General features: G+C 52.0%; 1 protein-coding gene across 1 annotated transcript in view; it reads right to left on the bottom strand.

Annotated features, from left to right (window-relative positions):
* PINX1 (PIN2 (TERF1) interacting telomerase inhibitor 1) overlaps positions 1-13,801 on the bottom strand; it is an 83,705-nt gene extending 69,904 nt beyond the window's left edge. The window contains exons 1-5 of the mRNA XM_072143820.1: positions 13,640-13,801; positions 12,943-13,052; positions 10,952-11,044; positions 9,229-9,307; positions 282-374 (exon numbers count right to left, since the gene is read on the bottom strand). Of these exons, the coding sequence (XP_071999921.1) occupies positions 282-374; positions 9,229-9,307; positions 10,952-11,044; positions 12,943-13,052; positions 13,640-13,658 (394 nt within the window). The 5' untranslated portion in view covers positions 13,659-13,801. The remainder of the gene's footprint in view (positions 1-281; positions 375-9,228; positions 9,308-10,951; positions 11,045-12,942; positions 13,053-13,639) is intronic.
* Positions 13,802-15,816: the final 2,015 nt, after the last annotated feature.

Below are 15,816 nucleotides of genomic sequence, written 5' to 3'. Positions count from 1 at the left end.
TCTTGGTATATCAGGATGGATTCGGTGACAGAGCAGGAATGAAAACAATTTCTTAAAGGAAATGTCTGGGGATAACGACCCCTATACTGATATCAGTCACCTATAGACACAACACCTGTCCGTGCATCCTGCAAAAGAATCTAAAGTGATGAATGAAATCAGATTCTCCTGCTGTCCTGGATCACGAGTCCAGAACCAAAAATGGTCCATATAATATATTAGTAACATGTGGTGACATGAGGACGGGCTCCTCTGCCCGGGTCACAGCGCTACGCACTCACCTTTGGCGAACTTCATGTAGTGCACCCTCTTCTTAGATGACTTGGACTTTTCTTCTAGACTAAAGGATTTCTTGGTTTCATTATCAGAGGAAGCTAAAAAGACAAAAAAAAAATTACCTACAGCCCCTCGCACAGATCCATGGGTACAGGATAACATCAGTGCATTCTTATGGATCATTCTCACCCCTTTTCTTAATCTGTACAACAGTCTTCCCCTATAGGGTGCTGGACACTATCAAGCTTTGGCAATAGAAGGGGTTAATGCAGTGAAGTGTCTATAGGGTCACCACCTCATGGGGGCGCTCTACATGGTATCTAAACCCCTGTATCTGTCTTAGAGCAGATGGGCGAGGGAGTCCTGAACTTTTGCACCAGCCTCCAGTTATGCCCCTAGGTAAGTGCCCGGTATCTACACCACAAGCGCCCGTCCTATTATTCACCCTCATGTCAGTAAACACAAAGGAACGAACAAACATTGTACAAAGGACGTGTTCATAGGTAGCAGGATCACACAGCCTCGCACAATGTGCTCCAACCCCAGGGCTTACAAATATTGGGTCAGGGTCCATATAAACTAAATATCATTAAACAGGTTGACGATTTAGCCTGAGAACATAGGAATAAAACTGAACACTTGGAAGAAGGGCACAAGTAGAAGACCACTACAGTGTATATGGATCACTAACGAGGACAACTGTTCTAGTAGTCAGCATAGGTATCCTTCTATACTCCAATAATAATGTGAGTGTCAGAGGAAGAGACTGCAAGCTCCTGGGGACAGAGACCTCACTCACTATCCACAGGCACATACACCTGCAGGAGGTGTGACACTGCTGCCATCATGTGGACAAAATTAAGTATTACATGCAACTCAGGATCGGTACAGGATAAGTAATGTCATGTATGTACAGTGACTGCACCAGCAGCAGAATAGTAAGTGCAGCTCTGGAGTATAATACAGGATGTAACTCAGGATCAGTATAGGATAAGTAATGTCATGTATGTACACAGTGACTGCACCAGCAGCAGAATAGTGAGTGCAGCTCTGGGGTATAATACAGGATGTAACTCAGGATCAGTACAGGATAAGTAATGTCATGTATGCACACAGTGACTGCACCAGCAGCAGAATAGTGAGTGCAGCTGTGGGGTATAATACAGGATGTAACTCAGGATCAGTACAGGATAAGTAATGTCATGTATGTACACAGTGACTGCACCAGCAGCAGAATAGTGAGTGCAGCTCTGGAGTATAATAAGGATGTAACTCAGGATCAGTACAGGATAAGTAATGTCATGTATGTACACAGTGACTGCACCAGCAGCAGAATAGTGAGTGCAGCTCTGGGGTATAATACAGGATCTAACTCAGGATCAGTACAGGATAAGTAATGTCATGTATGTACACAGTGACTGCACCAGCAGCAGAATAGTGAGTGCAGCTCTGGGGTATAATACAGGATGTAACTCAGGATCAGTACAGGATAAGTAATGTCATGTATGTACACAGTGACTGCACCAGCAGCAGATAGTGAGTGCATCTCTGGAGCTCGTTACATCGTTATCTGTCTGTTGCTGTGAGAGGCTGTGTGCTGCTGCTGCTCTGAGCTCCAGGAATAATCCACCTCCACCTGGGGCCTGCTCTCTCCCTTCCCAGGGAGGGGGTGGGTTTCCAGGCATGAGCCAGAGCGGCAAGCCCCAGGCTCCTGCTTCCCGGGCCAGGCCGGCGGGGGGCAGGGGTAGCCAGGAACCGGCCGGCGCTATGGAGGACTCAGGGGTGAGACGTTCCACCAGGAGTCGTAGTAATACTGCTCCTGCTCCCCCTGGGTCCAGTGTAAAGAGGCAAACCCAGAAGCCGGACGTCCATGATGGTGCGGGTGAGAGCGGTCCTTCCGGGGCTGGAGCCATGAAGCGGAGTGCTCACAGAGGTAAGGCTGACCATGCGGGGGGAGGCTGGGCGGTGCAGGGGCCCCGGGAGTCTTTGTCCACCTATGCCTCCCGGGTCCAGAGCCACCTCTGTGAGTATGAAGAGGCAACTAAGACCATCAGGAGGCTCCGGGAGGAGCTGCGATGTGCCCGCGCCAGGGCGAACACAGCGCCAAAGAAGCGCAAAATAGAAATTAATGGAGAAATTAACCACCTGAAGGCAGAGATTGCTAAGCTTGATAAAAGAAAAACTTTCATATTAGATAATAGTGGTCCGTTCAAAGAAAAACTTGTTAATGACGATAGATTTGCTCAAATGGCTGATACCAGAGAGCAAAGGCTGAAGGGGTTGCAGCCTGCGAGCCAGGTGGAGGAGGAGGAGGATGATGATGATGATAACGATCAGCAGGACACACCTGGCGGCCTGCAGGAAGATCAGCAGGCCTCGTGCAGTGGGCCCCCTGCAGGACAGCCAGCAGTAACACCTCACTCGGGGGAGGACAGTGACACCGGCAGCCAGGGAGGGGCGCTCATGGCAGAGATCCGGCTGCTCGAGTCCCCAGTGCGCATGGAGAACTTTTCCTTTGGCGATGAACTCCCAGAGGAAGCCGCTGGGGGGAGCAGCCGGAGGAAGAGTAAGAAGACCAGGCCAAAGCAGCAAGAAGAGGTAAGATTCATCTTTACCCCCCTCCCTGTACACCCCCCCGGGCAAAGCGCAGGGTCAGCTCACTGTGCAAGCCCTGCTACCCAAACCCCCCCGAGTTCTGCTGTGGACCCGGTGCAAAGGTGCAGGGAGATTACAGGTGTGACATCTGATGTGGCGATGGGCTCCGTCTCTGTTTGTGGTAACAGTGGGGGAGCAGGGGAGGCATCGGCCGCAAGGCCGGACATTCAGGGCGGCTCGGATGTGGCGATAACATCAAAATCCAGTGCTGTGGTGCGTCCCCCAGTGGGAGGGGGGGGATAGCCCGGCACTGGTGGCAGCTTCCGGTGCCTCGGCGCCTCTTCATGCTGTCGCTGCTGATCACTCAGTTGAGAGGCGGGGGCAGTGTGGAGGGGTCGCTGAGGCTGAGGGCTCCGAACCTCCCAAACAAAAAGTATTATTTTGTGTCGGTGTTGGGGATAATGCACATTCTGTGGAGACTGGAGATCAGCGGCGCCTCACACCGGCTAAAGAGCAGCAGCGAATGTTACCAAGCAACAGAAAAAGTAAAATAACATCTGCTACCGATGATGCGGAGGGCACAAGTGTGACAAGAGTTGTGGTCCCCTTTGGGCGATGCTCTGCGAGGGGACCCCCGTCCCTTGTGCCCGAAGATGCGGAGGTGGTCATGTCCCCTGATGTTGGTGCTGGTCCAGCCAGTGTGAATGGTGTCAGTAATGTTGTGGTGGATAATGTGAATGGTGTGAGTGGTGCAGAACCGTTACCAGTTATGGGAGTGAGTGATGGAGTGACTGGTGGTGTGGGTGGCGCGGCTGAGGTGGGTAGTGTTAATGTGGTGGGTGCAGGGGTTGGTCCGGTTGCTCCCCCAGTGGCGGCCCCCGTTAAGAGCTATGCCAGTGTCGCTGCTGGGGGAAGTAGGGTTCCATCATCCTCGTCTCTGGGCTCTGGGGACGGCTTTTTGCAACGGCGCCTCCTGCAGGCCTTACAGAAGGGAGAAAGGACGATCAATGTAGCGGGTCAGGAGGTTGATTTGTCATTTTGGATAGAGAGGCACGGCCTGTCTGCCTTCCGAGAGCAAAGAGGCAGGGAGACATCATGGTCGCTCCCGACAACCGGGCCGGGTGCTAACCGTAGGAATGTGGTCCGTCTTCGGTGGCGTGGCAGTGATGTGTGTCCCCCTCGGGCACGGGTAGTTGAGCTGCTGCTGAAGATGGATTTCAAGGCAGCTGACATCTTTGCCTTGATCCATCCCTATGGTACATCTGAGTTTGATATCAGCTTTGTTCGGCCGGAGGGGCTTGAGCTCTTCTGGTCCAACTATGAGCTGAGATATAACGAGCCCGAGTGGCGGGACTTTGCTGTGCAAGCAGTGTCCCGCCAGAGCGAACTCAAGAAAGTGACCGTTCTTACCCGTAACAAATCACTATCTTGCTTTGACATCATGACCTGGATAAATCGTTATGGAGAGGTACTGGGAGTACCTGAGAAAAATCGTGATGAGTATGGTATCTGGTCAGGGGCCTGGACCTTCATGGTGAAGTTGAGACGTTCAGGTAACTCAGTCGCCCACATCCCTTCATCAGCCTTCCTGGGGAGGGATCGGATCCTGATCTTCTACCGGGGGCAGCCTAAGCTGTGTCACAGGTGCGGTGACCCCACACATTTCAGCGCAAACTGCACGGTGCAGAAGTGTGCGTTGTGTGGGGGTGTCGGCCATCTCGCTGCATCCTGTACAGGGCAGATTAGGTGTAACCTGTGTGGTGATCTCGGTCACCCGTACAGTCGTTGTCCTCTTTCCTTCGCTAATGCAGGCTCAGCCTCAGCGGATGAAAGCCATGAGGCTGAATCTGCTGGGGAGGGGACTAGCAGAGACGGAGGAATGGAGGGGCCAGGGAAGAAAGACAGGAAAAAGACGCCTGCCCAGCTAAGGCGTCTAGAGAAGCGTCAACAGGAGAGAGAGCGGGGGGAGTCTCGGGCTGCTGGGACAACCTCTGGCGCTGTCCTGGAGACCACACCTGTCGCTGAGGCCCCAGGGGATGATGTACTGGATGAGGAGGTCAGGAGGATCGAGAGAGAGGAAGGTGCCACGTCCTCAGACTCCTCCCATGATGAGAGTATGGATGAGGATAATAGGGCGTGGCTAGAGGAAAAGCGTAAGCGTGGCGCCAAAAAGAAGAAAAAGGGTAAAAAGAAGGGAGGTGTAAGATCTTCTCCCTCCCTGACTAAGGTACCCAAGGAAGATGCAACCAACCCCCCGCTGGTCGAACTTTCAAATCGATTTCTGGCCCTGGATGGAGCCTCTCCTGCCGATGGAGGGGCTGAGGGTGAAGGGCCAGAGGTGGCGGAGCCTGCAGGAGGTGCCGAGTCTCCCCCTGGGGAGTCAGGGTCCTCAGGAGGGGAGACTGGCCCAGAGTCTGGAGACGAGGATGAGGGGGCAGGTCCTGGATCTGCCCCTGAAGCATCAGAGGTGCGGGAGATGGACACCACAATATGTCTAAAAAGGGGGTGTTCATTTCCCGAGGGTGGTGGTAAGATGGGTAAAAAGAAAGCCGTCCAACTCAATCACTCATGATGGCGGCACCCACTCCGTTGACGCTGGCGTCCATTAATGTCGCCAGCATTAAGTCTGATGCGGCTAGATTTGCGGCCTTTGATTTTCTCGGCCGCGTTGAAGCCGACATTTTATTTTTGCAGGAGACCAGGCTGCCAGATTTGGCGGCCGTGTTTAAAGCTAAGAGGGAATGGAGACACGGGCCTTCCTACTGGTCTCTTGCGGCCGAGCCGTATAGCGGAGTGGCGGTCCTTTTTACCGCACCGGTAGAATGCCGACGAGTTATTGAGTTAGAAATGGGGAGGTGCCTGATCCTGGATGTCATCATGAAGGGACAAGAACTTCGCCTAATTAACATCTATGGTCCCCAGTCCAAGTGGGACAGGAAGTGTCTCTTTATGAGGATCAAGCCCTACCTTTTTACAAGTCGGCAGGTGGTCTTTGGAGGGGACTTCAATGCTGTCACGAGGTCCCAGGATAGGGGAGGTTCCAGAGACAAGCTGACTTATGATAGCGTCGCTCTTAATAGCATAGCTAGTGAGGCTCGCCTGGTGGATGTCCACATCCGGCACACCCCAGGCCACGCGGGGTTCACCTATTATAGGGGTAGCTGCAGGTCTAGAATAGACAGGTTTTATTTAAAGGAGGAAGCCATCTCTTCAGCAGTGTCTGTTGTTGAGGTGGAGTTCTCCGACCACTGTTTAATTTTGTTTTCTCTGAATGTTACAGAGACCCCCCGGATGGGAAGAGGCTACTGGAAGCTCAATTCGTCTCTCCTGGAAGAAGCGGAGATAAGACAATCCTTCGAGGACTTTCTTCAGAGCCAGGTACCATTGCTGGGCCTTTGTAGCAGTAAGTCAGAGTGGTGGGAGATGCTCAAGAAAAGGGTGGCGAGATTCTTCCGCCAGCTCTCGAGCCTCAGGAGCCTGGACAGGTACCGCCTGTATCAGGGCCTGAGGAGGAAACTCGAGCATCTCGTCTCGTCTGGAGGTAGTCGTGAGGACATCTCCAGAGTGAAATCCTTGCTGAAGAGGTGTCAGTACGATAGACACGCATCTTTGGTTTTTGAGAGGGATTACGGGAAATACCGCTCGCCCGACCCTTACAGAAACTGCAAGATGTCAGTGAATGGTAAAGTTGTCACGGGACTGGTTGACAGTACGGGATCCCTGAAAAGGTCCAGATCAGGGATTCTGGAGGTCGTCAGATCCTTCTACTCGCACCTCTTGGGCAGGAAGGATCTAGATCGGGATGTGATGTCGGCTTTCCTTGCTGAAACTGTCCCTGAGCCAGGAGTAGACCCCTCTCTTGATGTTTTGACAGAGATGATCAGGGAAGAGGAAGTCAGCCTGGCGATTGAAGGGCTCGCCCTCAAGAAATCGCCGGGTCCGGATGGCTTAACATCTGAGTTCTATAAGACCTTTAAGGACGCCTTGGTTCCCCTCTTGACTGAGGTATTCAATGAGTGTCTTTCCTCGGGCGCTCTGCCGAAGTCAATGAGGAGGTCAGCCCTGATCATCCTGTCAAAGGGTAAGGACCGATCTCGTGTTGAGAACTGGCGTCCCATAGCGCTTCTCAGTACGGACAGAAAGGTTTTGGCAAAGGTGCTGTTTAATCGTCTGGTGCAGTTTGCGCCCCGGCTCCTTTCGGGGACCCAGCACTGCTCTGTTCCAGGCCGCAGTACATTTAGTGCTGTGCTTTGTGTCCGGGAGGCAGTGGAGCAGGGCAGGGCTGGTAACTGGAAGGGGTACTTGCTGTCCTTTGATCAGGCAAAAGCGTTTGATCGGGTTAACCACGAGTACCTCTGGTCTGTCCTTCTGAGGTATGGCCTGCCGGGGGAGTTTGTCAATTGGCTTAAGGTTTTGTACGCAGGGGCAGAGAGTTTCCCGCTTGTGAACGGTTGGATTGGCCGCTCTTTTGAGGTCGGGTCTGGTGTTCGCCAGGGTTGTCCTCTGAGCCCACTACTGTATGTGTTCGCGATTGACCCATTCCTTAGGAGGGTTGATCGTGGGCCGTTGGTGGGAGTCGGGATGGATCGGGCAGCACCGGAAGCCACTCTGAGGGTGGTAGCGTATGCTGATGATGTCACCGTTTTCGTGTCCTCGGGAGGGGAGGCGCAATGGGTGATGTCAGAGGTTGACCGCTACTCAGAGGCTTCTGGGTCCAAGATCAACCGGGATAAGTGTGAGAGTCTCTGGCTGGGAGAGGGAGGTCCAGGGTTTGATCTCCCGGACACTCTTCCAGGGCCCCAGGACTCTGCCAAAGTTCTCGGCATCGAATTTGGCCAGGGGGATTACCCCATGCAAAACTGGGACGGCAGGCTTAAGATCACCGCTCAGAGGGTGGACCAGTGGAAGGGTTGGTCTTTGACCCTCAGAGAAAGGGTTAACCTGATTAAAACTTACCTGCTTCCGTTACTGATTTATCTGGGCAGTGTGTGCATGTTGCCAGAACCCCTATGGAGCATTCAGAGGCCTGGGTGGCCGGGACCGCTGCACGTTATTCCTAGTCAGTCTAGTGGTCAGGTACCACACGTGGAACGCACGGTGTTTAGTATCGACGCGGCGTAAAATCCTCCCGGTGGATGAGGTGGTTAGGAACATTCTGGGTGACCTGGTGAAGGTGGCGCTCTCTGGAGTATGAGAGGCTGGGCACGGGGAGGGCCTCTCTCCTTTGGAGGGGGTTCTCCTTTAGTGTCCCTTAGTCTGTCGTCTCCTCTCCTGGTGTTGGGCTGAAGCTGCACTGTAGATTTTTGTTTTGTGTTCTGAGGTTATAGTGATGTTGGGCTTGCAGGCACCGAACCTGGGCTTTATGTGGTTTTGATTGATGTTGTTGAGATTTTATTTGTATTCTGTTTTCTTTATGTTATGTTGTAAATACTGTATATATTGTATATAGTGGGGTTTGGGACATAGTGTTAGGTTGGGAGGGGGGTGATGGTGGTGGGATTTACGAACTGACCTTGGGCACTGGTCTGGACTACTTAACGCAAACTTTGGACGTTAGACCAGTGTCTGGGGGGAAGGGGAGGGTGCGGGCGAGGGATTTAGTTTAGTGTAGTGTTGTGTGTATTATGTATTATGTGTTTGTTATTATATATTTAAAAAAAAAAAAAAAATGGGTGTGGGATGTGGTCTGTGTGGGGTGGTTTGTTATTAGAGGGTGTGGGGTGGGTTTATGTATATTTATAGTCATTTATGTTTTATTTGTGGTGGCTTGTCTTATTGTTTATTGGTTTGGTTTAGGTTGTGATAATCAGTTGGGTGGGGGTTGTGGTATTTGGTGTTCATTCATTTCGGTTTATTTTAAGTTATTGTTTTTACTAGGTGTGAATGTGGCTGGACCAGCAAGTAAGATATTGTATATATTGTATGTTATGTTTTGTTTGTATTGTTATGTTTTTTACTTTTATATAAAATAAAAGATCTACAGGAGTGGGGCAGTATCTAGAACACTACACATACATTCCTAACTACATAAAAATCCTTACACAATAAATAACAGTGTGGTGCAGGAGGACATCACTCTTATCTGTACTGCAGCTTATGAGGAGATCAGGGATTGGTAACTATTAACAAATTCCCAGTTTTATAACCTGTTATTATGTGAATATCAAAAGGGGATAAATCACATTAGCAAATTAAAAATAAAAAAAAAAATGCTAATTTTTTTGAGGTGTGAAAACCTCCAGGGGCAGAAAGTTATCAGAAGATTTAGGTCTTTAATAAGACATAGGACACATGAGGAGCGTCCGGTGCGGGGTACATGATCCTGCATGTTGTGTTGTGTGCAGACAGAGGACTTACCTGCGCTGCCTGCACCATGGTGGCCGTTCAGCTCCGCCAGCAGAAGGTTAAAGTCGTCTTGATGGGCGATCCAGTTATCCTGTGATTATAGAGATCATCATGGAATAGTGAGTAAAGCTCAGTGCTAGTGCCCATCTATGAGCGAGTGTAAGTCCCACCCTGCTGACCCTGGACACTGTGGGGAATAGTGACTGGAGCCCGTATGTGTTTCCCTTCTTAACCTTTGGTGCGATTACACATTGTTAGTGCAGATAGATGTCTAAAAGGGAACCTGTCAGTAGGTGAGAGATGACTGGAAACCCTGTTGTCCCATCTGCAGCCAGTACTAGGTATTGTCCATGGAGAGCTGTGTAATCATACCTCACACTGCTGTGCTCTGCTCCCTCTGCAGCGTTATGTATTGTTCCAGGAGAAATGTGTAATTATAACTTTGTGTATGTAGTTAGTAGCAGCAGAACTATGATATATGGATTGATATCCCGGGATAGTGCTCCTCCCAGTGCACTGGGGGCGTGTCCTCACACTGCTGTGCTCTGTGCTGCAATTTCTACATCCAGTGTTATGTATAGTTCCTGGAGAGGTGTATAATTTTACCCTCGTGTATGCTGTTAGTAGCAGCAGGGCTGTGAAATGTAGCACTAGGGGCATGTCCTCACTGCTGTACTCTTCCCTCTGCGCTTCAGCTGCTCCATAGCATCTACTCTGAGTAAAAGCTGCAGTAAATTTTTGGCTAAATGCTACATCAGGGGGAGATAGGGGTAGAGCAGCTCAGTGCAGCGAACCATGGGCACAGCAGTGTGAGGTCAGTCCCCCAATGCACATAGAGAATCTCCAACTCTAGAATATAAACTCATTTCTCACTATCCTTTAATGGCAATGTATTATGTTTCTACTATCACTGCTCTGCGTCTCCTCTGTAACCCTGTCAGGGAGGAGGGACCGGTAGGAGACGTGCATTATGCTAATCATCTCTGACAAGTAGAAACACACGCCCTCTCCTCTGCTCCAGCTCCTCCTCTCTGACACTGGAGAGGATTACAATGGTCAAAAACTGCAACTGATATCTTAGGACTAGAAAGAAAATTCAAAGTGTAGCAGACCCTACAGAATGTGTATGTTCCTCTTGAGATGTCAGAGGTGGCGAAAGGTCCTCTGAGCAAAACTACAGTGATAATCAAGCATAATGAACCAGGGACATTACTGATAGATCCAGGCACCACAACTGTGGGTATCTTATATGTGTTATCACTGCCCTCCTTTCTTCTGAAATCAACTTTTAGAATTATGCTAATGAGTCTGCAGGGCTCTGAGAGGCATTCACAGGCTGTTACACTGTGAGATTACAGCATGCAGAAGGCGGCAGTGAGACAGTGTAACAGCCTGTGAAGCCATAGCATAGAGGGGCTCTGGTAAAGCCTTGAGGACCCTTTGGGCTCATTAGAATAATTTGAAAAGTTGATTTAAGAAGGAAGAAGGCCATGGATAACACATACAAGAAGATACCACAGTCCCGGTGCTTGGATCTATGAGTAATGTCACTGGTTTATCAGGATGGATTTTGATAGTAGATTTCTTTTAAAACATGAAATCCAGACATCAGTAGCACAGCGCCCTCTCCTGTCCGGATAGCTCTTCCCTATGTGAGGGAGAAGACGGTACCTGGAGCCCCCTGAGCATAGTGATTGCCGTCTAATTAGTTTATCCCTTTATACACAGTCAGTACCTCGTGCTTATTGGACGCTCCCAGTCCCAGAGTGTTGTTCTTAAGTTGGACTTTGACGTGTTCTGTGCTTCCCTGCTCCTGAGCTCCTAGACCCTGCAAAGCAAGAACAAAGACAGACACTGGATTAATGGTGGGAATAATAATATATCGCCATCACATTCTGCAGCTTTACACATCATGAGGGACATATGCAAATATAATATCACATTACAGAATAATAAAAGTCATATGGAACAACAGGAGGGAGGACCCTGATCACAAGAGCTTACAGTCTATGAGGGGAGGACACTAGAGCTTACAGTCTATGAGGGGAGGACACTAGAGCTTACAGTCTATGAGGGGAGGACACTAGAGCTTACAGTCTATGAGGGGAGGACACTAGAGCTTACAGTCTATGAGGGGAGGACACTAGAGCTTACAGTCTATGAGGGGAGGACACTAGAGCTTACAGTCTATGAGGATGAGGACACTAGAGCTTACAGTCTATGAGGATGAGGGGGTGACACAAGAGCTTACAGTCTATGAGGATGAAGGGGTGACACAAGAGCTTACAGTCTATGAGGATGAAGGGGTGACACAAGAGCTTACAGTCTATGAGGGGAGGACACTAGAGCTTACAGTCTATGAGGGGAGGACACTAGAGCTTACAGTCTATGAGGGGAGGACACTAGAGCTTACAGTCTATGAGGGGAGGACACTAGAGCTTACAGTCTATGAGGATGAGGACACTAGAGCTTACAGTCTATGAGGATGAGGGGGTGACACAAGAGCTTACAGTCTATGAGGATGAAGGGGTGACACAAGAGCTTACAGTCTATGAGGATGAAGGGGTGACACAAGAGCTTACAGTCTATGAGGATGAAGGGGTGACACAAGAGCTTACAGTCTATGAGGATGAGGGGGTGACACAAGAGCTTACAGTCTATGAGGATGAAGGGGTGACACAAGAGCTTACAGTCTATGAGGATGAAGGGGTGACACAAGAGCTTACAGTCTATGAGGATGAAGGGGGTGACACGAGCTTACAGTCTATGAGGATGAAGGGGGTGACACAAGAGCTTACAGTCTATGAGGATGAGGGGGTGACACAAGAGCTTACAGTCTATGAGGATGAAGGGGGTGACACGAGCTTACAGTCTATGAGGATGAAGGGGTGACACAAGAGCTTACAGTCTATGAGGATGAGGGGGTGACACAAGAGCTTACAGTCTATGAGGATGAAGGGGTGACACAAGAGCTTACAGTCTATGAGGATGAAGGGGTGACACAAGAGCTTACAGTCTATGAGGATGAAGGGGTGACACAAGAGCTTACAGTCTATGAGGATGAGGGGGACACAAGAGCTTACAGTCTATGAGGATGAAGGGGGTGACACAAGAGCTTACAGTCTATGAGGATGAAGGGGGTGACACAAGAGCTTACAGTCTATGAGGATGAGGGGGTGACACAAGAGCTTACAGTCTATGAGGATGAGGGGGTGACACAAGAGCTTACAGTCTATGAGGATGTGGATCCCAGTTTTTGTCCTTAACCAAAACATGTGCTCGGAGTCAAGTGGTAGATTTCCTTTATAAAATTTCCCATTACCTGACTCCCTGCCAGCAGCGTCCAGGGGGCAGGGGACAGCTGCAGCCGGTGTCGCAGTCTCCTCATGTATTCTTCCTCTCCCCTACACCATCCCCCCTTCTCCCCTGTCTGCTCAATGCACATATCAGAAAGAGCTGGATGCAAGTGGAGTACAGGAGGAAGGCAGGAGGAGGCGCAGGCACACACAGGCTGCAGCTGCCCCTCTTCCTGGGCCTCCTCACACACTGCTAGCAGGGAGCGAGGTAACGCGAAATAAAGTTTTATAAAATATTTTAAATGATTCTTAATGCCGACGAAGGTATTTTTAAAATAGGCACAGCACAGGCTAAAGGAATCTGTCAGCAGCTAAAAATGACATCCTTGTTGCCAGGTTCTCTTTCTTGCAAGCACCTCCTGAGCCGCACCTTGCCTTTACACCAGCCCATCTTCTCCAACATCTTCTGTCCAAACTTGGAGTCGTCGTTACTCCACGTGGAGTTTCTTGGATCCACTGACCACTTCTGCTTCCTACGAGCTGCGGGACAAAGCGAAGGTTACAGACGTGTGTACAATGAATTCGACGAATGTGTCACTTGTACCAATATCACGGGGACCTTGTGTTCTAGAACAGGGGGACTCCGTGCCGCAGTCCTGGGTGCAGATCAGCAGATCATAAACCCTTTTATATATGGGGGGCAGCAGACGTACCCCTCTACACTACACCACCGCCTCACAGTGATAGAAGGTCCTGTATTTTGCCCACATATCTGAAGTTCTGGGGGTCTTTGTGTGTGTGGATCCATTAGCAGAACCTCGCAGGATCTCATGTAGACTTATTCATGTCCCCCTTGAGCACAGTTCACACTGGAGGCTCCAGACACATCCGTTACATGTGCTGCCACATACAGCAGGCTGCTTGCTTTCAGTGAATGACTACACCCCAGTCTCCATTCAGAAGCAGAACTCAGCTAGACCTGCTGATAGCTGAGGGTTTGTTACAATGTATCATTCTGTATGGCACATGCAGCATAGTCCACACTGAGAACAACTACAACAAGCTCAGCGCAGGAGCAGCAGTGCAGCCCCAGGAGCAGTGAGGACAGGGAGGGACAGGGCACTTACGTTCCGCCAGCATCGCCATGGTGTTACAAGCCGGGACCGGGGCTCCTGACACTCAACGTGAGGCAGATGCTAAGGTCTGGCAGATAAAAAGGACCTTCCGTGACGTCACGGCCATGTGATCTGCAGAGCAGAAGCAGTTTCTGGTAGGACCTTTGATGACGTTCGGATCAAGTGATCCCCTAAGTACAAGATGACGTATGATCATGTGACTAAAATTTGTGGGAGGGGCCACGTTGGGTCAGTGACAGAATAGGATGAACTCTGTAGAAATTGGTGGGAAGGAGAAGGACATGGGGGTGCAGGCTGTGTGAGGAGAGGAGGACATGGGGGTGCAGGCTGTGTGAGGAGGAGGAGGACATGGGGGTGCAGGCTGTGTGAGGAGGAGGAGGAGGAGGACATGGGGATGCGGGCTGTGTGAGGAGGAGGAGGACATGGGGGTGCAGGGTGTGTGAGGAGGAGGAGGACATGGAGGTGCAGGCTGTGTGAGGAGAGGAGGACATGGGGGTGCAGGCTGTGTGAGGAGGAGGAGGACATGGGGATGCGGGCTGTGTGAGGAGGAGGAGGACATGGGGGTGCAGGGTGTGTGAGGAGGAGGAGGACATGGAGGTGCAGGCTGTGTGAGGAGGAGGAGGGGTACATGAGGGTGCGGGCTGTGTGAGGAGAGAAGGACATGGGGGTGCAGGGGGTGTGAGGAGGAGGAGGACATGGGGGTGCAGGCTGTGTGAGGAGGAGGACATGGGGGTGCGGGCTGTGTGAGGAGAGAAGGACATGGGGGTGCAGGCTGTGTGAGGAGAGGAGGACATGGGGTGCAGGCTGTGTGAGGAGAGGAGGAGGACATGGGGGTGCAGGCTGTGTGAGGAGGAGGAGGACATGGGGATGCGGGCTGTGTGAGGAGGAGGAGGACATGGGGGTGCAGGGTGTGTGAGGAGGAGGAGGACATGGAGGTGCAGGCTGTGTGAGGAGGAGGAGGGGTACATGAGGGTGCGGGCTGTGTGAGGAGAGAAGGACATGGGGGTGCAGGGGGTGTGAGGAGGAGGAGGACATGGGGGTGCAGGCTGTGTGAGGAGGAGGACATGGGGGTGCGGGCTGTGTGAGGAGAGAAGGACATGGGGGTGCAGGCTGTGTGAGGAGAGGAGGACATGGGGTGCAGGCTGTGTGAGGAGAGGAGGAGGACATGGGGGTGCGGGCTGTGTGAGGAGAGAAGGACATGGGGGTGCGGGCTGTGTGAGGAGAGGAGGACATGGGGTGCAGGCTGTGTGAGGAGAGGAGGAGGACATGGGGGTGCAGGCTGTGTGAGGAGGACATGGGGGTGCGGGCTGTGTGAGGAGAGGAGGACATGGGGTGCTGGCTGTGTGGGGAGGAGGAGGACATGGGGGTGCAGGCTGTGTGAGGAGAAGGACATGGGGGTGCGGGCTGTGTGAGGAGGAGGACATGGAGGTGCAGGCTGTGTGAGGAGGACATGGGGGTGCAGGCTGTGTGAGGAGGAGGACATGGGGGTGCGGGCTGTATGAGGAGGAGGACATGGGGGTGCAGGGTGTGTGAGGAGGAGGACATGGGGGTGCGGGGTGTGTGAGGAGAGGAGGACATGGGGGTGCGGGCTGTGTGAGGAGAAGGACATGGGGGTGCAGGCTGTGTGAGGAGGAGGAGGACATGGGGGTGCAGGGTGTGTGGGGAGAGGAGGACATGGGGGTGCGGGCTGTGTGAGGAGAAGGACATGGGGGTGCGGGCTGTGTGAGGAGGAGGACATGGAGGTGCAGGCTGTGTGAGGAGGAGGAGGACATGGGGGTGCAGGGTGTGTGAGGAGGAGGAGGAGGACATGGGGGTGCAGGCTGTGTGAGGAGGAGGAGGACATGGGGGTGCGGGGTGTGTGAGGAGGAGGACATGGGGGTGCAGGGTGTGTGAGGTGGAGTACATGGGGGTGCAGGGTGTGTGAGGAGAGGAGGACATGGGGGTGCGGGCCGTGTGAGGAGAGGAGGACATGGGGTTGCGGGCTGTGTGAGGAGGAGGACATGGGGGTGCGGCTGTGTGAGGAGGAGGACATGGGGGTGCGGCTGTGTGAGGAGGAGGACATGGGGGTGCTGGCTGTGTGAGGAGGAGGACATGGGGGTGCGGCTGTGTGAGGAGGAGGACATGGGGTTGCAGGGTGTGTGAGGAGGAGGAGGACATGGGGGTGCAGG

Source organism: Engystomops pustulosus, chromosome 3, assembly GCF_040894005.1.
Source record: "Engystomops pustulosus chromosome 3, aEngPut4.maternal, whole genome shotgun sequence".
Lineage (NCBI taxonomy): Eukaryota > Metazoa > Chordata > Amphibia > Anura > Leptodactylidae > Engystomops > Engystomops pustulosus.
The sequence above is the reverse complement of the archived record's forward strand: the minus strand, read 5'-3'. Positions and strand labels throughout refer to the sequence as shown.